General features: G+C 37.8%; 1 protein-coding gene across 2 annotated transcripts in view; it reads right to left on the bottom strand.

The window, feature by feature from the left end:
• The window catches only part of PFKFB1 (6-phosphofructo-2-kinase/fructose-2,6-biphosphatase 1), a 104060-nt gene that overhangs the window by 38038 nt on the left and 44589 nt on the right, over positions 1 to 21433 (bottom strand). For both annotated transcript variants that reach the window (XM_032399178.1, XM_032399179.1), the window contains exon 2: positions 2840 to 2965. In XM_032399178.1, the coding sequence (XP_032255069.1) occupies positions 2840 to 2965 (126 nt within the window). The remainder of the gene's footprint in view (positions 1 to 2839; positions 2966 to 21433) is intronic.

The following is a 21433-nucleotide window of genomic DNA, read 5'->3' as shown; positions in this document are numbered from 1 at the left end:
TGACAGAAAATCTAAATTTATTGCCCTCTCTAAGCCATACTTTCTCATCAGTAATAATGAAAAACCTGAGAGAAGGTAAGGAAAGGAGAAGAAAGAGGATAAGAAGCTAATGCAATATTTCATTCATCCATTCAATAAACACATTCTGATGCACACTCTGTAAAGCAGGACATGAGTTCTGAAGTCTCAAAGATAGATGAGATATGCATGATGGGGTCCCAAGGAGCTCACAATCCAGCAAGTAGGACAGAGAGTAAACCAGTAAATATAGAGTTCCCACACAGTTTGTTAAGTTCTCTGTCAGGCATTCGAAAGAATAAGGGGGAAGGACAAATTAATTACACTTGGGGTAATCTAAGATCATTTCTTGGAGAAAGCAGCATTTGAACCAGTCCTTTTAGGAAGGCAGGCCTTTTATAGACAGGCATGGGGGATGGGAGTGGGGAACAAAGACATTCCAGGTAGAGGAACACCGTAAGCAAAGGTATGACATTGGCAGAAGGCAGAATATGTTTAGGGGATGGTGAGTTATTCACTGTGACTGAAGCCTGAGAGACTGGCTGGGGTGGATTGTGGAGGGCCTTGAACAACAGGCTAAAAAGCTTGGGCTTAAACCTGCAGACCAAGAAGATCCTTGGAGGCTGTAGGTATGGTAAGCTTTGTGCTTTGAAACATGACTCTGAGGCTTTGTGCTCTGTGAGAATGGACTGGACTGGAGCAGATGGAAAGTATGTGCATTAGGGCAGAGACCCATCCATCACCATCCCATGTTCTCCTAACACCCAGCAGAAGCTACTTGGAGCCGCAGTCCTCCACAAGAACTATTCCTTCTCTCCTCTTCTGCCAATGTTCTACTCCTCCCACAAGACCAAGCTCAAATATACCCTATCTAGAAGCTTTCTCTGCCTTCCAGTTGGTGATTTCCTCTGTGAGCCCCCTCAGTACCCTGATTTAGGATTCCTTAAGTGACCATGAGGTGTTAGTATGCATCCCAGCCAGATAGAAAACTCTTCAAGGACAGGGTGTGAATCTCATTAATTTTTGCATCTTCAATGCCTAGCATGGGTTTTGGCACATAAAAAACCATTGGAAAACCCTTTGCCAGTGAATTAGAGAAAGTGCATGAAGGAAAAGAAGAAATGGGAGAAAGAGAGGAGGAGAGTTGAAGAGAGGGAGGGAAGGGGGAAGATAGGATGCTGAGATGGGCAAGAGAAAGGAGAGAAAAATAATGGAGAAAAGGTGAGTATAGGGTCAAGGTGGGATTATTTTTTCTTCCCATCAGTAGAGCCAAGTAGCAGACCTGGCACAGTGAGTGTCGGCTTTGGAATCAACCAGATGTGGGCTCATTTCCTGGTTCTGTCACTCAGTGGCCGTGTGCCTTTAGAGGTACTTCACCTCTTGGGCATTAATTTAATCAACTGTAAAATGATGATAATACTAGATTCTTTTTCATGGGCATTTTAGAACTTAAGAATAGATGTTAGTTCTTTGAGGATAAGCATCCTATCCTACTTGTCTTTGCCCAATATCCAACAAGGGCTTTTACACAGCTATCTGCTCAGTGAATAATTAATGATTGAATAAATAAATGCCCAAGGAGAACTGTTTGCTGCAATGGGGAGCAGTGCTCCATTTCACAAGAGAGAGTCTAAGTACTTGCTTAGTGTACCAGGAAAGGAGGAACATGGTCGCAATAAAATTTTTAGATAAGTTGATATTCATTGAAAGTATCAATATAGTCATTGGGGGTAAATAAAAAACACTGGTAGACTTTCTTACCATTACCGTTTTTATTCTGAATTGTATATGATGTGGAGGCACCCTATTTCTTACTGTTTAGAGCCTCTAAATGTCTTAATCTGGTCATACTTGAGAGAAGGAAAGGAATATGACCTGGTCCCCTGTCCCCAGAACAGCTCCTGGGGAAAGATACACAGACACACACTACAACAGCACACTCTGTAATTAGTGTTGGCATAGAGGGGGCTGTTGGGAGGGTTGGTATGGGAGCTCAGAGAAGCACAGTCCTCTTAGGGGGAACAGAGCCATCAAACAGGAATGGAGATACAGGGTGGGGGTGGGTAGAAAAATCAAATGGGGAATAGGAGAGAGTGATTACTAAATAACTGATAGTAGCAGAAAAGAGACCACACTGAGGAGAATGGAAAGTTGGAAATAGGGAGTGAAGGAGGAGATTGACAGGCAGGGAAGGAGGCCCTTCTGGAGGTGGAAAAAGGCAGGACCACTTCCAGCTGGGGAGGGGAAGTAAAAAAGCTCAGACCTAAGGAGAGGCTTGGAGAGAGTGGACACCTTCTGAACTCTAGAGGATGAGGTGAATGAAGGTGCCCAGCTTTAGTGAAGACCCTGTGGGAACCTCTGGGCTGTGGCTTCAATATGCTTGATTCTACATACCCTAAGGCTTGAAGAAAATCTTAAGGTTTTGGATAAATGGTAATGCTAATCAAAATAGTATTATTGGTGTGATAATAATAATAATAATGGTAATAAAATAATAATAATGGTAATAAAAATAGTATATTACTTATAGGATTGTGTTAAGTTCTTGCAAAACTGGAGGTCCTTGAGAACAGCATTTAATCTTACTAGTTTTCCTATACCTAGTACCTAGAATACAGTTAGGCATAGAGTATGTGCTCAAGAAATTGTAAAACTTTTAAGAGTGTGGTGGTGGTGGTAGTAGTAGTAGTTGTTGTAGTAATAGTAGTAGTAGTAATCCTAAGATTCGTAATAATGTTTTGAGGCATTCTGAGGCCTGCTACCTTACTCTTCAGCCTGTGGCCGGTAGGGGGCTATAGAACAAAGGGTTTCAGAGACATACCTTTAGTTGGTGTTCCTATCCAGTTGAGATATCTTGTGAGCTTCGTGGAGATGTAGGTCTTTCCTCGAGCTGGTAAACCCACCATGATCACCATTGTGGGGGAATTGGTAAACTGGGGTATTGATGCTGGAAGATAAACAAAATCTCAAAGGCTTATCCCCAGGTCCCCATCATCTTCTGTTATCAGCTCAGAGATGTTGAATTGGGAAAACATCTTCCCTACTATTATAACAATGACAACAATAACAAAAACCTGGAAATTTTCAAACTGACTTCTGAATTCATCAGAAAACTGAGATTACAGTGTGAACAGCTAACCCCAAATCCATAAACACAGGCAGTCATCTGCAGGGAGCAATAGGGCCCAGGTATTTGCTTATCTTTCATAGATACTACTGCACAACATATAAACTCATAAGAGGATTCAGCTAAAAATTTTTAATAAATTGCTAAAGGTTCATTGTGGGCTAGCATGAGAATGTGAAGCCCCTGGGGCTGAAGACATAGGCGGTTTTGCATCCTCTAGGAATTCCACCAGGTACAGAAGAATCCTGAAAAAGATGTTCTGTAGTTCTGGCTTGGAGAGGAAAACAGAATAGCAGCCATTGCTGAAATTGTGCCCAGGCCATTCTCCCTTTGTATTCTATGAAACAAAAACCTTAGTCTTCATAGAGAAAGGGAATGCAACTGTAGTTTGAGAGCACTGGTGGAAATTAAGTGCTGCTGACAGAGAAGAATGGCCAACACTATTGAAACTCTGCTGAGACCAATCTACTCCATCTCCCCTAAAGAAAATAAGCCTTAATCTGAAGAAGGAAGGGCAACAGAAAGTGAGGACACTGGTAGAAACTCAGCACAGCTGGAGAAGGAAAATGGAAAAATGCCGTAGCCCAGGAGGCATCGGAATATGCACTAGGCGCACCATTATAGTTAAAGAAGAACCAGGAACACATGGGAAGGTCACACCTCCAAGATTGAGGATAAGACTGCCTAAGATGGAGGCTTAATCAGACTAACATGGAATGTCATTAGTCCCCTATTCCCTACTATCAGGCTAAAATAAGTAAAATAACAGAAGACTACATCTTCAAAGGATGCAAAAGATAATTGTCTCCAGAGAGCAGTCCAAAGGGAAGAATCAAGGCAAGAAGAAAAATAGTCTGAAGAGACAAATCATTAGGATCAGACTCAGTTATGATACTCATGTTGGAATTATCAGGCAAGGAATTTAAAATAGTTATGATTGATAAGTTAAAAGCTTTATTGAAAAGGTAGACAGCATGCAAGATCAGATAGATAATTTCAGTAGGGGGATGGAAAGTATAAGAAAGAATCAAATATAAATGCAAGAGAAGAAACACAGTAATTGATCTGAAGAATGTCTTCAATGTTCTCATAAGTGAACTTAACATAGCTGAGAAATATATGAACTTGAAAATAGATCAGTAGAAATTACACACCCTAAAAAGCAGAGAGAAAAAAAAAATTGTAAAAAAAAAACAAACCAAACAAAACAACCCAGAACAAAATATCCAAGAACTTTGTATAAAATAGTGGAATATATATGTAACATAGAAATATCACATATAGACATATATATGTAATTAGAATATATATATATATATAATGTAATATATATGTAATTAGAATAACAGAACGAGAAGAGGGAGATAATGGGAAAGAAGAAATATTTGAAGAAAGAACTGCCAAAATTTTCCAAAATTCAGTTATTGATACCAAACCACAGATTCAAGTATCTCAGAGAATACCAAGCAAGATAAATAAAATTTTAAAAAGAAGCACACCACACCTAGACATAGCAAATTCAAACTGCAGAAAATCCGGCAAAAATAAAATACTGAAGGAGGCCAGGAAAAAGGGGTAGTAGGAACACCTTACTTACAGAAGAACAAGGAGGAGAATTATACTGGACTTCTTGTCAGAAGCCACATAAGCAAAAAAGATAGTGGAATAAAAAATTTAAAGTACTGGAAGTAAGCAACAACAGCAACAACAACAAAAAAGCCCCACAAACCCTGCCAATCCAGAATTCTAAATTCAGCAAAAATGTCCTTCAAAAATAGAGGCAAAATAAATACTTTTATTTCAGACAAAAAAAAAAAAAACAAAACTGGAAATTCATCACAGGCAGACCTTTCTTATAAGAAATATTAAAGAACAATATTTAGGCAGAAAAGATCTGATATAGGTCAGAAAATTGGATCTACATCATTAAAGAAAAGCATTGAAAAAGGAATAAATTAAGGCAAAATATACCTTTTATTTTGCATATTCTTAATTGTTCTAAAAGATAACTGACCATTTAAAGCAATAATAGTAATAATGTATTGGGTGTTCATAGCATATATCAAAATGAAATAAGTACAACAATGACACAAGGAAAGGGAGGAAGAGTCTGGGAATATTCTGTTATACGGTATTTGTTCTACATGTAAGGTAATATAGTGTTATTTGAAGGTGAACCCAAATTATTTTAAAACATACATTGTAAACCCTAGGGGAACCACTAAAAAGTAAAAAAAAAAAAAAAAAAAAAAAGCATGAAGATATATAAATGATAAGTAAACACAAGCAATAAAATGAGATCATGAAAAATGCTCAGATAAGATGAAGAAAAAGCAAAAAAAAAAAAAGATAAAAAAGAAACAAAGAAATCTGGGAAGATGGTGGTGGAGTAGGAAAACTCTAGGCTTGCCTTGTCCCACAAATACAACTAGATAACTATCAAATCATCCTAATAACCCCAAAACCAACCTGAAGAATGGCAGAACAAACTTCACAACTAAAGGTAGAGAAGAGCCCACATCGAAGAAGGTAAGAAGTGTGGAAACACACCTTGGGAGAGAAACAGATCATTGTCACCATGGTGGGGAAGGAGCTGCAGTTGCAGAAAAGGGTGAGACAGACTAGCACACAGGGGACCCCACATAGAGAAGACAAGCATCAATGGAAATTGGCTTGGAAAGTAAGAGGGGCTGAATTTTGTGAGTTCTTGCAACCACCAAGGCTTAAAGCCTGGAGATTTAAAGGTCAGCAGGATTGGCTCTGGGAAAGCACAGAGGGCATTAAGGATGCTCTTGGAGAGAAAGCAGGGCAAACAGTCTGCGGGCATAAAACTTGAAAACAGCAATCTGAAGAGTGCCTGGGACACACAATAGGGAGGTTATTTGCTCATCTTGGAGTGTGTCACTGAGTGGTAGCATTCAGGGAAAGACCCCACTGGGAGCAAAGGGAATGACAGGCACCATTTCTCTCCTCTACCCCTCAGTTTAAGAACAGGACCACTTGTGGGACCCAGCCAAGGCCTACACTTGCTACCAAACTAACTTATACCAAACTGTGACCTCCCCCCCCACACACACACACTCTGGTGGAACTGCCCTTCCCAGTCATGCTTGCCTCAGTTCCATTGTGGCAGGACCCTTCCCCTAGAAGACCAGCTCAAACCCCTGCCCACATTGCATCCCTCGAACCAGGAGTTTTGCAGGGCTTTGGTTCTGGCAGCAATGGTGGAAGCACAAGCAGACCAGAACACACCTAGTTAAAAATTGCCACACTCAGACCAGGTACCAAATATTGCCCACAACAGGTGAAGAGAGCCTTTGCAGGTGACTAGCCTGAAGGATAAAGCAGCCATGATACAGTGGCAGAGCACATGCAGCACCAATTGGAGACATGCCCTGAAGCACTAGGCCATGGGGAATAGAGGACACTATACTATGGGGTATTATAGGACCTCTTCTTCATAAGGCCATTATCCTCAAGAACAGGAGAAGTAGCTGACTTTCCTCACATACAGGAACATGCATAAGTACTTACAAAAATGAGAAGACAGACAAATTTATTCCAAATGCAAGAATTGGATAAGGCCATGACCAAAGGTCCAAGCAAAACAGATATAAGTGACATGCCTGACAGAGAATTTAAAGTAATGATCATAAAGATACACACTGGACTTGAGAAAAGACTGGAAGGCATCAATGAGTCCCTTAATACACAGATAAGGAATAGCATAACAGAGATAAAGGGTTCAATAAATGAAATGAGAAACACACTTGATAAAATGAACAGCAGGCTGGAAAAAACAGAAGAACAAATTAGTGATCTACAAGACAGAGTAACCAAATGTAATCAAGCTGAACAAAAGAAAAAAGAATTGTGCAAAATGAGAATAGGTTTAGGGAATGGAGAGACTCCATCAAACATAATAACATTCATATTATAGGGATCCCAGAAGAAGAGAAAAAATAGTGGGCAGAAAATTTACTTGCACAAATAATAATGAAAAAATTCCCTAATCTGAGGAAGGAAACAGATATCCAGATCCAAGGGACACAGCGATGCTCCAACAAAATCAATAAAAGCATATCCACACTAAGACATATTGTAATTAAAATGGCAAAATTTAGTGATGAAGAAAAATTTTACAGGCAGCAAGTCAAAAGTTACATACAAGGGAAACCCCATAAGGCTGTAAATGAACATTTCAGCAGAAACCTTGCAAACCAGAGGGAGGGAAATGATACATTCAAATTGCTGAATGGGAAAAATATACAGCCAAGGTACTCTATACAGCAAGGCTATCATCCAGAATAGGAGGAGAGATAAAGAGTTTCTTAGATAACTAACATAACATAATTAAAAAAAAAAAGTTTCTCAGACAAACAAAAACTGAAGGAGTTCATGATCATTAAACCAGCCTGCAAGAAATATTAAAGGGGACACTTTGAGTGGAAAGGAAGGATTATAAATGAGAAGATGAAGGTAGGAAACACAAAAGCAATAAAAATTAATACTTCTGTAAAAAACCGGTAAAGGAACTCACAAAATAAAAGATTGCAAAATATGACACCATATATCTCAAACGTGGGAAGGAGAGGAGTAAAGAATGAGTTCAAACTTAAATGACCATCAACTTGATATAGACTGCTATATATGGGAGATGTTATATGCAAATCTAATTGTAACCACAAATCAAAAACCACTAATATGTATGCAAAGAAAAAGAGAAAGAAATATAAATGTATCACTAAGGAAACCCAGCAAACCATGAAAGAAAGAAAGAAGGAAAGAGAATGAACAGAGAAAAATTTCAGAAACAATCACAAAACAAGTAATAAAATTGCAAGAAATACATATACATCAATAATTACTTTGAAAGTAAATGGACTAAATGTTCTGATCAAAAGACATAAAGTAATACAATGGATTAAAAAGCAAGACTGATCTATATGCTGCCCACAAGAGACCCATTTTAGACTGAGACACGTGCAGATTGAAACTGGCAGGATGGAGAAGAATTTATCATGCAAATGGATGTTAAAAGAAAACTGGAGGAGCAAAAATTATATCAGACAAACTAGATTTTAAAACAAAGACTGTCACAAGAGACAAAAAAGGACACTGTATAATCAAATGGGGACAATCCAACAAGAAGATATAACAGTTGTAAATATTTATGCATCCAAGATGGGAACACCCAAATATGAAAAAGAGATAAAAACAAACACAATGGGGAAGAGCAAGGTGGCGGAGGAGTAGGAGACCTAAATTTTGTCCAGTCCCAGGAATTCAGCTAGATAGGTATCAGACCATTATGAACACCTACAAACTCAACAGGAGATCAAAGAAAAGAATAGCAGCAATTCTATAAACAGAAAAGCGACCACTTTCTGGAAGTTAAGACTTGTGAAGAAGTGGATATGAGGCGATATTCGAGAAGATAGACCACAGGGGGAAGGAGCCTCCCTCAGCCAGCTACCAGCAAGTGATAGAGCACCAGAGCAAAAAATGGGAACTTTTAAAAGTCGGCTCCGCTGAGGGACGTCACTCCAGTGGCTAAGTGGGGGTGGAACCCTCGCTGGGACAGTGTGGTCTCAGGACCCTCAGGGTCACAGAAAGACCGGGGATGTCTGAGTGTGGCAGAGCTCCCAGGTATCAGAGTGGGGAAGCCGGCTGGAAAGATGAGCCGAGAAGTGGGCTCTCAGCTCAGGGTTGCCATAAACTGTGATCCGCGGCACAGTCAGGCCACCGTTCTTCGAGCAGGGACCCAACAAGCAGCAGATCTGGGGAGACTCCCTTTCCTCCCCTGGGAGGAGTGGCGCAGGAGTGCACTGCAGAAATCTGTTGGGTTTGGAGACTCCAAATGGGGTTGTGTGTCAGAGATAGAAATGCTTGGTCACAGTCCAGGTGATCACAGAGTGCAGCCGGAGACTGGGGAGACAGGAGTGATTCACTGCTTTTCTCTGAGGGAGCACTGAGGAGTGGGGCCCTGAGCTCTTGACTCCTTCGGGATTAGAGACTGGGAGGCTGCCATTTTCATTCTTATCCTCCAAAGCTGTATGGAAAGCTTTCAGGGAACAAAAGCTACCAAGAGCAAACCTGAGCAGGTTACCTAGCCTGGTCCCTGACAAGGGCGGTGCAATTCCGCCTCGGGCAAAGACATTTGAGAATCACTGCAACAGGCCCCTCCCCCAGAAGATCAGCAAGAACATCCAGCCAAGACTCAGTTTCCCAATCAATGAGAACTGCAAAGCTACAGCACTAGAGGAATACAGCACATAGAATTCATGACTTTTTTCCTATGATTCTTTAGTCTTTCAAAGTTAATTTTTTAAATTTTCTTTGTTTTTTTCTTTTTCTATTTTTTAAAAATCTTTCTTTTTCCCTTTTTCAACCATCTTATCAATTTTTTTTCTAAAATCTTTTTTAATTTTCATTTTTAGAGTCATATTCTATCCCTTCATTATAGTTAACCTTAAGTTTTCTCTCTTTAAAATTTTGGGATACAGTTTCTTCTAACAGACCAATATACACCCTAAATCTCTAGTGTATGGATTTGTTCTAGTCTCCTGCCTGATCACATTCTCTCCCTTTTTATTTTTTTTTAAATTTGTCTTCTTTCTTTTTTCAACAAACTTCTTATCAATTCCTTTTATAAAATCATTTATATATATATTTTAAATTTTATTATGTTATGTTAGTCACCATACAATACATCATTAGTTTTTGATGTGGTGATCCATGATCCATTGTTTTCGTATAACAACCAGTGCTCCATGCAGTACGTGCCCTCCTTAATACCCATCACTGGGCTAACCAATCCCCCCTCTCCCCTCCCCTCTAATACCCTGTTTGTTTCTCAGTGTCCATAGTCTCTCATGGTTCATCTCTCCCTCCGATTCCCCCCCCCTTCATTTTTCCCTTCCTTCTACTAATGTCCTCCATGCTATTCCTTATGTTCCACAAATAAGTGAAACCATATGATAATTGGCTTTCTCTGCTTGACTTATTTCACTTAGCATAAAATCCTCCAGTCCCATCCATGTTGATGTAAAAGTTGGGTATTCATCCTTTCTGATGGCTGAGTAATATTCCATTGCATATATGGACCACATCTTAATTTTTATCTTTACAGTCATATTCCATCCCTTCATCATATTTACCCTTATTTTTGTACATATTTAAGTTTTTCTTTCTTTAAAATTTTGGGAGGCAGTGTCTTCTAACAGACCAAAATACGCCCAAAATCTAGTGTGTGGCACTGATCTATTCAACAGCCTGATCATATTTGATCATATTCTTTTTTTTTTCTTTCTTTCCTTTCTTTTCCTCCCGGTTTTGGGTCTCTTCTGGTTTGTTTAGTGTATATTTTCTGGGGTCATTGTTAACCTGTTAGCATTTTGTTCTCTCATTCATTTATTCTCCTCTGGACAAAATGACAAGATGGAAAAACTCACCTCAAAAAAAAGAACAAGAGGCAATACCAACTGCCAAGCACCTAATCAATACAGACATTAGTAAGATGTCTGAACTAGAGGTCAGAATCATGATTATAAAGATACTAGCTGGGCTTGAAAAAGCATGGAAGATACTAGAGAATGCCTTTCTGGAGAAATAAAAGAACTAAAATCTAACCAAGTCAAAATCAAAAAGCTATTAATGAGGTTCAATAAAAAATGGAGGCTCTAACTGCTAGGATAAATGAGGCAGAAGAGAGAATTAGTGATATAGAAGACCAAATGATGGAGAATAAAGAAGCTGAGAAAAAGAGAAATAAACAACTAATGGAGCAGGAGGGGAGATTTTGAGAGACAAATGATACCATAAGATGAAACAATATTAGAATAATTGTGATCCCAGAAGAAGAAGAAGAAAGAGAGGGGCAGAAGGTATGTTGAAGCAAATTATACCGGAAAAGCTCCCTAATTTGGGGAAGCAAACAGGCATCAAAATCCAGGAGGCACAGAGAACCCCCCCAAAATCAATAAAAATAGGTCAACACCCCAACATCTAATAGTAAAACTCACAAGTCTCAGAGATAAAGCGAAAACCCTGAAAACAGCTCAGGACAAGAGGTCTGTAACCTACAATGGTAGAAACATTAGATTGGCAGCAGACCTATCCACAGAGACCTGGTAGGCCAGAAAGGACTGGCATGATATATTCAGAGCACTAAACGAGAAAAAATATGCAGCCAAGAATACTATATCCACCTAGGCTGTCACTGAAAATAAAGGAGAGATAAAAAGATTCCAGGACAAACAAAAACTAAAAGAATTTGCAAACACCAAACCAACCCTACAAGAAATATTGAAAGGGGTCCTCTAAGCCAAGAGAGAACCTAAAAGTAACATAGACCAGAAAGGAATAGAGACAAAATACAGTAACAGTTACCTTACAGGCAATACAATGGAGCTAAATTCATATATTTCAATAGTTACCCTGAATGAAAAAGGGCTAAATGCCCCAATCAAAAGACATGGGGTATCAGATTGGATTAAAAAAAAAAAAAGACCCGTCGATATGCTGCCTGCAAGAGATTCATTTTAGAACCAAAGACACCTCCAGATTGAAAGTGACAGGGTGGAAAACAATTTACCATGCTTATGGACATCAAAAGAAAGCTGGGTGGCAATCCTTATATCAGACAAATTAGATTTTAAATCAAAGACAATAATAAGAGATGAGGAAGGACACTATATCCTACTCAAAGGGTCTATCTAACAAGAAGATCTAACAATTGTAAATATCTATGCCCCTACCATGGGGGCAGCCAATTATATAAGCCAATTAATAACAAAATCAAAGAAACACATTGACAACAATACAATAATAGTAGGAGACTTTAACACCCCTTCACTGAAATGGACAGATCATCTAAGCAAAAGATCAACAAGGAAATAAAGGCTTTAAATGACACACTGGACCAAATGGACTTCACAGATATATTCAGAACATTCCACCCCAAAGCAACAGAATGCACATTCTTCTCTAGTGCCCATGGAACATTCTCCAGAATAGATCACATCCTAGGTCACAAATCAGCTCTCAACTGGTACCAAAAGTTTGGGATCATTCCCTGCATATTCTCAGACCACAATGCTTTGAAACTAGAACTTAATCACAAGAGGAAAGTCAGAAAGAGCTCAAATACATGGAGGCTAAAAAGCATTCTAGTAAAGAATGAATGGGTCAACCAGGAAATTTAAGAAAAATTTTTAAAAAATCATGAAAACAACTGAAAATGAAAACACAACTCTTCAAAATCTTTGAGATGCAGCAAAGGCGGTCCTAAGAGGAAAGTATATAGCAATACAAGCCTTTCTCAAGAAACAAGAAAGGTCTCAAATACACAACCTAACCCTACACCTAATGGAGCTGGAGAAAGAACACCAATTAAAGCCTAAACCCAGCAGGAGAAGAGAAATAATAAAGATCAGAGCAGAAATCAATGAAATAGAAACCAAAAGAATAGTAGAACAGATTAATGATACTAGGAGTTTCTTTTAAAGAATTAATAAGATCTATAAACCCCTGGCCAAACTTATCAAAAAGAAAAGAGAAATGACCCAAATCAACAAAATCATGAATGAAAGAGGAGAGATCACAACCAACACCAAAGAAATACAAACAATTAAAAGAACATATTATGAGTAACTATATGCCAGCAAATTAGACAATCTGGAAGAAATGGATGCATTCCTAGAGATGTATAAACTACCAAAATTGAACCACAAAGAAATAAAAATCCTGAACAGACCCATAACCACTAAGGAAATAGAAACAGTAATCAAAAATCTCCAAGAAACAAGAGCCCAGGGCCAGAAGGTCTTCCCAGGGGAATTCTAACAAACATTTAAAGAAGAATTAATACCCATTCTTCTGAAACTGTTCCAAAAAATAGAAATGGAAGGAAAACTTCCAAACTTATTTTATGAGGCCAGCATTACCTTGATCCCCAAACCAGAAAAGGACCCCATCAAAAAGGAGAATTACAGACCAATATCCCTGATGAACACAGATGCAAAAATTCTCACCAAAATATTGGCCAATAGGATCCAATAGTACATGAAAAGGATTATTCACCACGACCAAGTGGGATTTATTCCTGGGCTGCAAGATTGTTTCAACATCTGCAAATCAATCAACATGATACAATACATTAATAAAAGAAAGAACAAGAACCATAGATCCTCTCAATAGATGCAGAAAAAGCATTTGACAAATACAGCATCCTTTCTTGATCAAAACTCTTCAGAGTGTAGGGATAGAGGGTACATACCTCAGTATCATAAAAGCCATCTATGAAAAACCCACAGCGAATATCAGTCTCAATGCGGAAAAACTAAGAGCTTTCGCCTAAGGCCAGGAACACAGCAGGGATGTCCACTATCACCACTGCTATTCAACATAGTACTATAAGTCCTGGCCACAGCAATAAGACAACAAAAAGAAATAAAAGGCATCCAAACTGGCAAAGAAGAAGTCAAACTCTCACCCTTTGCAGATGATATGACACTTTATGTGGAAAACCCAAAAGACTCCATCCCAAGACTGCTAGAACTCATACAGGAATTCAGTAAAGTGGCAGGATATAAAATCAATGCACAGAAATCAGTGGCATTTCTATACACCAACAAGACAGAAGAAAGAGAAATTAAGGAGTTGATCCCATTTACCATTGCACCCAACCATAAGATACCTGGGAATAAATCTAACCAAAGAGGCAAAGGATCTGTACTCAGAAAACTATAGAATACTCATGAAAGAAATTGAGGAAGATGCAAAGAAATGGAAAAACGTTCCATGCTCATGGATTGGAAGAAAAATATTGTGAAAATGTCTATGCTACCTAGAGCAGTCTACACATTTAATGCAATCCCTATCAAAATACCATCAACTTTTTTCAAAGAAATGGAGCAAATAATCCTAAAATTTGTATGGATCCAGAAAAGACCCCGAAGAGCCAGAGGAATGTTGAAAAAGAAAAGCAAAGCTGGCGGCATCACAGTTCTGGACTTCAAACTCTATTACAAAGCTGTAATCATCAAGACAGTATGGTACTGACACAAAAACAGACACATAGATCAACAGAACAGGATAGAGAGGCCAAAAATGGACCCTCAACTCTATGGTCAACTAATCTTTGACAAAGCAGGAAAGAATGTCCAATGGAAAAAAGACAGTCTCTTCAACAAATGGTGTTGGGAAAATTGGACAGCCACATGCAGAAGAATGAAGCTGGACCATTTCCTTACACCACACAGAAAAATAGACTCAAAGTGGATGAAAGACCTCAATGTGAGACAGGAATCCATCAAAATCCCAGAGGAGAACACAGGCAGCAACCTCTTCGACCTCAGCCACAGCAACTTCTTCCTAGAAACATTGCCAAACATAAGGGAAGCAAGGGCAAAAATGAAGTATTGGGACTTCACCAAGATAAAAAGTTTTTGCACAGCAAAGGAACCAGTCAACAAACCAAAAGACAACTGACAGATGGGAGAAGATATTTGCAAATGACATATCAGATAAAGGGCTAGTATCCAAAATCTATAAAGAACTTATTAAACTCAACACCCAAAGAACAAATACTCCAATCAAGAAATGGGCAGATGACATGAACAGACATTTTTCCAAAGAAGACACCCAAATGGCCAACAGACACATGAAAAAGTGTTCAATATCACTTGGCATCAGGGAAATCCAAATCAAACCTCAATGAGATACCACCTCACACCAGTCAGAATGACTAAAATTAACAAGTCAGGAAATGACAGATGTTGGCGAGGATGTGGAGAAAGGGGAACCCTCCTACACTGTTGGTGGGAATGCAAGCTGGTGCAGCCACTCTGGAAAACAGTATGGAGGTTCCTCAAAATGTTGAAAATAGAGCTACCCTACAACCCAGCAATTGCAGTACTGGGTATTTACCCCAAAGATACAAATGTAGTGATCCGAAGGGGTACATGCAGCCCAATGTTTATAGGAGCAATGTTCACAATAGCCAAACTATGGAAAGAGCCAAGATGTCCATCAACAGATGAATGGATAAAGAAGATGTGGTATATATATACAATGGAATATTAGGCAGCCATCAAAAAAATGAAATCATGCCATTTGCAATGACGTGGATGGAACTAGAGGGTATTATGCCAAGCGAAATAAGTCAATCAGAGAAAGACAATTATCATATGATCTCACTGATATGAGGAATTTGAAAAACAAGACAGAGGATCATAGAGGAAAGGAGGAAAAAATGAAACAAGATGAAACCAGAGAGGGAGATAAACTTTAAGACACTCTTAATCTCAGGAAACAAACTAAGGGTTGCTGGAGTGGTGGGAAGTGGGAAGGATGGGGTGGCTGAGAGATGGACATTGGGGAAGGTATGTGCTATGGTGAGCGCTGTGAATTGTGTAAGACTGATGAATCATAGACCTGTACCTCTGAAACAAATAACACATTATATGTCAAAAAAAGAAAAAAGAAGAAGAAGATAGTAGGAAGGGAACATGAAGGGGGGAAATCGGAGGGGGAGACGAACCATGAGAGACTATGGACTCTGAGAAACAAACAGGGTTTTAGAGGGGAGTGGGTGGGGGATGGGTTAGCCCGATGATGGGTATTTAGGAGGGTATGTACTACATGGAGCACTGGGTTTTATATTAAAACAATGAATCGTGGATCACTACATCAAAAACTAATGATGTAATGTATGGTGACTAACATAACTTAATAAAATAAAATTTAAAAAAGAAAAATCGGTTGCATTTCTATCCACCAATAATGAAGTAGCAGAAGGAGAAATCAAGGAATCAATCCCATTTACAGTTGCACTAAAAACTTTAAGATGCCTACAAATAAACCTAACTAAAGAGTTGAAGGACCTGTATCTTAAAAACTATAAAACACTGATGAAAGTAATGTGTGAAGAGGACACAAAGAAATGAAAAGACATTTCATGCTCATGGATTTGAAGAAAAAATATTGTTAAAATGTCTACTTGAAACAATCTACACATTTAATGCAATCCCTATCAAAGTACGAACAGCACTTTTCACAGAACTAGAACAAACAAAACTAAAATTTGTATGGAACCACAAAAGACCTCAAATAGCCAAAGCAAACTTGAAGAAGAAAAGCAAAGCTGGGGGGATCACAATTCCAGACATCAAGTTTTATTACAAAGCTGTAGTGATCAAAAGAGTATGGTGCTGGCACAAAAACAGACACATAAATCAATGGAACGGAATAGAAATCTCAGATATGAACCCACAACTGTAGGGTCAGTTAATCTTCAGCAAAGCAGGAAAGAATATCCAATGCAAAAAAGTCTCTTCAACAAATGGTGTTGTGATAACTGGACACCAACCTGCAAGAGAATGAAACTGGACTACTTTCTTACACCATACACAAAAACAAATTCAAAATGGATGAAAGACCTGAATGTGAGATCTGAAACCACAAAAAACCTAGAGGAGAACACAAGCAGTAACCTCTTTGACAGTGCGCATAGCAACTTCTTTCTAGCTATGTCTCCTGAGGCAAGGGAAACAAGAGCAAAAATAAATTATTGGGATTATATCAAAATACAAAGCTTCTATATAGCAAAGGAACAATCAAGAAAACTAAAAGGCAACCTATGGAATGTAAGAAGATATTTGCAAATAACTTCCCTGATAAAGCATCAGTATCCAAAATATATAAAGAACTTATAAAATTCAACATCCATAAAAGTAGTAATCTAATTAAACATAAGCAGGAGACATGAATAGATATCTTCCCAAAGAAATAGAAATGGCCAATAGACACATGAGAAGATGCTCAACATCACTGACCATCAGGGAAATACATATCAAAACTACAATGAGATTCACCTTACACCTGTCAGAATGGCTAACATCAACACCACAAGAACAAAATATGTTGGCAAGGATGTGGAGAAAATAGAACCTCTTGCACTTTTGTTGGGAATGCAAACTGGGGTAGTCACTGTGGGAAACAGTATGGAGGGTCCTCAAAATTTTAATGATAGAACTATCCTATGGTATGGCAATTGCACTACTAGGTATTTATCCAAAAAATACAAAAATACTAATTCAAAGGGATACAGGTACCCCAATGTTTATAGCAGTATTATCTACAATTGCCAAATTATAGAAACAGCCCAGGTGTCCATCTACTGATGAATGGATAAAGAAGATGTGATATATAGATATAGATATATAAATGAAATATATATATAATGAAATATATATGAAAAATAAATAAGATGTGATATATATATTTCATTACATATATATGTAATGAAATATTACTCAGCCATAAAAGAGAATGAAATCTTGCCATTTGCAATGATGTGGATGGAGCTAAAGAGTATTATGCTAAGTGAAATAAGTCAGTCAGAGAAAAACAAATACCTTATGATTTCATTCATATGTGGAATTTAAGGACAAACCAAATGAGCAAAGGGGAAAAAAAGAGAGAGAGTCAAACCAAGAAAGAGATTGTTAACTATAGAGAACAAACTGATGGTTATCAGAGGGGAGTTGGTTGGGGGTTGGGTTAAATAGGTGATGGGGATTAAGGAGTGCAGTTGTGATGAGCACTGGGTGTTGTATGTAAGTGAGGAATCACTGAATTCTACTCCAGAAATCAATATTGCACTCTATGTTAGATAGTAATTTTTTTTTTAAAGTTTGAGGGGCAGAGATGAGGGAATGTGAAAAGGACACAAATGCTATCCTGAAAGAGCTCTTAATGGCCAATGCTGGAATAAGTTGAGCAAAAAAATAAATAAGTAGAGTATTGAGTTATAACCTAAATAATAAAGGAGTCCATACATTTATATATAAATAATTGAATGAATAAATTGTAGAGAAGAAACAAATCTTCTTTACAGTAGGATTTCAAATAATAAATGTAGAAGGAATTAGGGAAACAGAAAATCACCATTAGAACACCACTGCAATGATTGCTGCATGCACAATCCACTGATGAATGCCAAAATTGGTGAGTGAAACTTTAAGGAGTATCATCTGGATATTTTCATAGCCTCAAATTATTTTTCCCACATTGCTGTGGTGGTTTTAATATATTTTTACAAATTATTTAGTGTTTCTTCCTCCAGGAGGTGGTGTTTGATTCCCCTTCTTTTGAGTGTGGGCTAGATTTAGTGAGTCACTTCCCAAGAATACGGTATGGAAAGGAAAAATAGTAACCTGGCAGACCCTACCTAATCCAAGTATATCATGTCATCAATAATAAGTCATTTTTATATTATGTTGCCTCTGATATGATGATGATAAGGGCCCTTCACCTGTAAGGTATTCCTCCTAAAACCCAAAACCCCAGTCTAAACATGAGTAAATATTAAACAATCCCAAATTGAGGGTCATTCTACAAAAAAAAAAAAAAAAAAAAACTGACCAAAATTTTCAAGGTCATGAAAAACAAGGAAAGACTGAAAAACTGTCAGATTTGAGAATTCTAAAGCAATAAACCCAATGTGGTATACTAGATTGGATCTTGGAACATAAAAAAAATGGAAAATTAAACTCTTATTTTTCCCACCACCAAATCTTGTTCTTTGGAAAGGATCCCATGACAGCCAGTCACATTCTCCCCAAGCACTTCTGCAAACTTCCAGGTAATTTTAAGTAGTACAATATTTGACTCAAGTTCTATATGGTAGAAAGCATATAGTAAATAATTTCACTCTGGCAATATTTTGAAATAGATTTGTAGAGTCCTCAGCACAAAACACCTAGAAGTACTAGATTTAAAACAAATTAAGTATGGCTGAAGTGGTGCAAAAGTAATGGAAATCCCCAGAGGTCAGAAATGAGAAAAAAAAAGTACAGATCTGAGAGATAAACAAGCACTAAAGCCCATGTTTACCATGGTGGTCTGGAGCAGCGTTTTACAAACTGTGGATCAAGAATCCATCAGTAGGCCATGAAATCAATTTAGTGGGTGCAATAAGCAGCATATAATATGGTTTCTAGTGATTTTTACTCTGTTACTCATGCAATTTTGTAGTCACTTTCCTTTGAGTGTGAGCTGAGTCTAGTGACTTATTTTTAAAAAGTTGATAAAATAGGGCAAAAATGATGGGTTATCACTTTTGAGATTTTATCAAAAAAGACTCTGGCCTCTATTTTGTTCGCACTGTCTTGTTTTCTTACTGGTTTGCTCTGATAGAAAGCATCTGTCATATTATGAGCTGACCTATAAAGAGGCCTTTGTGGCAAGGAGCTAAGAGTAGTCTCTGGCCAGTCGTCAGTAAAAAAAATTGAGGACAAAAAACTATAACATTTCAATAGAATATGAGGAACTGACTCTTGCCAATAACCATATGAGTAAACATGGAAGTGGATTCTCCCACAGTACACCTTTGAGAAGAGTGCAGCCCCACTCAATAGTTTGATCGTAGCCTTGTGAGACCCTGGGCCAGAGGACCCAGCTTAGCTGTGCACTAATCTTTGATAGAAACTGAAAGATAATAGTTGTTTACTGTTTTTTTTATTAAGTTTTTAATTCTACTGTAGTTAACAGTGTTATATTAGTTTTAGGTGTACAATATAGTGATTCAACAATTCCATACATCACCTGGTGCTCATCATGACAAGTGTACTCCTTAATCCCCATCACCAATTTAACTCATCCCCACACCCACCTCCTCTCTTGTAACCATCAGTTTGTTCTCTATAGTTAAGAGTCTGTTTCTCAGTTTCTCCATTTTTGCCTTTGCTCATCTGTTTTGATTCTTAAATTCCACATATGAGTGAAATCATAAGGTATTTGTCTTTCTCTGACTAACTTATTTCACTTAGCATTATGCAATCTAGCTCCATCCATGTTGTGGCAAAGGGCAAGATCTCATTCATTTTTATGGTTGAATAACATTCCATTGTATATATACCACACCTTTTTATCCATTCATCTACTGTTAAACACTTGGGCTGCTTACATAATTTGACTATTATAAATATTGGTGCTATAAAAATAGGGGTGCATGTATTCCTTCAAATTAGTGTTTTTGTATTTTAGGGGTAAATATCTAGTAGTGTGATTACTGGATCATAGGGTAGTTCTAATTTTAAATTTTTGAGGAATCTCCATACTGTTTTCCACAGTGGATGCACCCATTTGCATTCCCATCAACAGTGCAAGAGGGTTCCTTTCTCTCAACTTCCTTGCCAACGCTTGTTTCTTGTGTTGTTAATTTTAGCCATTCTGACAGGTGTGAGATGATATCTCACTGTAGTTTTGATTTGCCTTTCCCTGATAATCAGCGATGATTAGCATCCTTTCATGTGTCTGTTGGCCATCTGTATGTCTTCTTTGGAACAATATCTATTCATGTCTTCTACACACCTTTTATTTGGATTATTTGGTTTTGGGGGTTGAGTTTTATTAAGTTCTTTGTAAATTTTGGATACCAACCCTTTATGGGATATGTCATTTTCAAAGATCTCCCATTCTGTAGGTTGCCTTTTAACTTTGTTGATTGTTTTGTTCGCTGTGCAGAAATTTTTATTTTGATGTAGTCCCAATAGTTTATTTTTGCTTTTGTTTCCTTTGCCTCATGAGGCATATCTAGAAAGAAGTTGCAGGGCTGTTGTCAAAGAAGTTACTGCCTGTGATCTTTTCTAGGATTTTTTTTTCATTCAAATCTCCAGAATCTTTATTCAAATCTATAGCACACATTTATATAGCACTGAAGTTCCCATTGTTGAAAATGGAATAATATCTAATAACTACATTTCATACATCAGCCCATATTTATTTAGTGCCTAGCATGCCCCATACACTAGTGAGACATTGGGGATATAGAAGTGAATAATACACAGATCTTGCCTTAAGTTGCTCAGAATGTAGATTTATTTTTTTTCCTTTAAATTATTTTTTTTCTTGTAATTTTAATTTAAATTTTAGTTAGTTAACATAGAGTGCAATATTGGTTTCAGGAATAGAATTTAGTGATTCATCACTTACATACAACACTCATCATAACAAGTGTCCTCTTTAATACCCATCACCCATCTAGCCCATCCCTCACTCACCTCCCTCCCTCAACCCTCAGTTTGTTCTCTAACATTATGAGTCTCTTATGGTTTATTTCCCTCTCTCCTTCTTTCCCCCTTCCCATATGTTCATCTGTTTTGTTTCTTAAATTCCACATATGAGTGAAATCATACAGTATTTGTCTTTCTATGACTTATTCCACTTAGCATAATACACTCTAATCCATCCACATCATTGCAAATGGCAAGATTTCATCCT

The sequence above is a fragment of the Phoca vitulina genome, unplaced genomic scaffold (genome assembly GCF_004348235.1).
Source record: "Phoca vitulina isolate PV1807 unplaced genomic scaffold, GSC_HSeal_1.0 scaffold133, whole genome shotgun sequence".
NCBI classification, from domain to species: domain Eukaryota; kingdom Metazoa; phylum Chordata; class Mammalia; order Carnivora; family Phocidae; genus Phoca; species Phoca vitulina.
The sequence above is the reverse complement of the archived record's forward strand: the minus strand, read 5'-3'. Positions and strand labels throughout refer to the sequence as shown.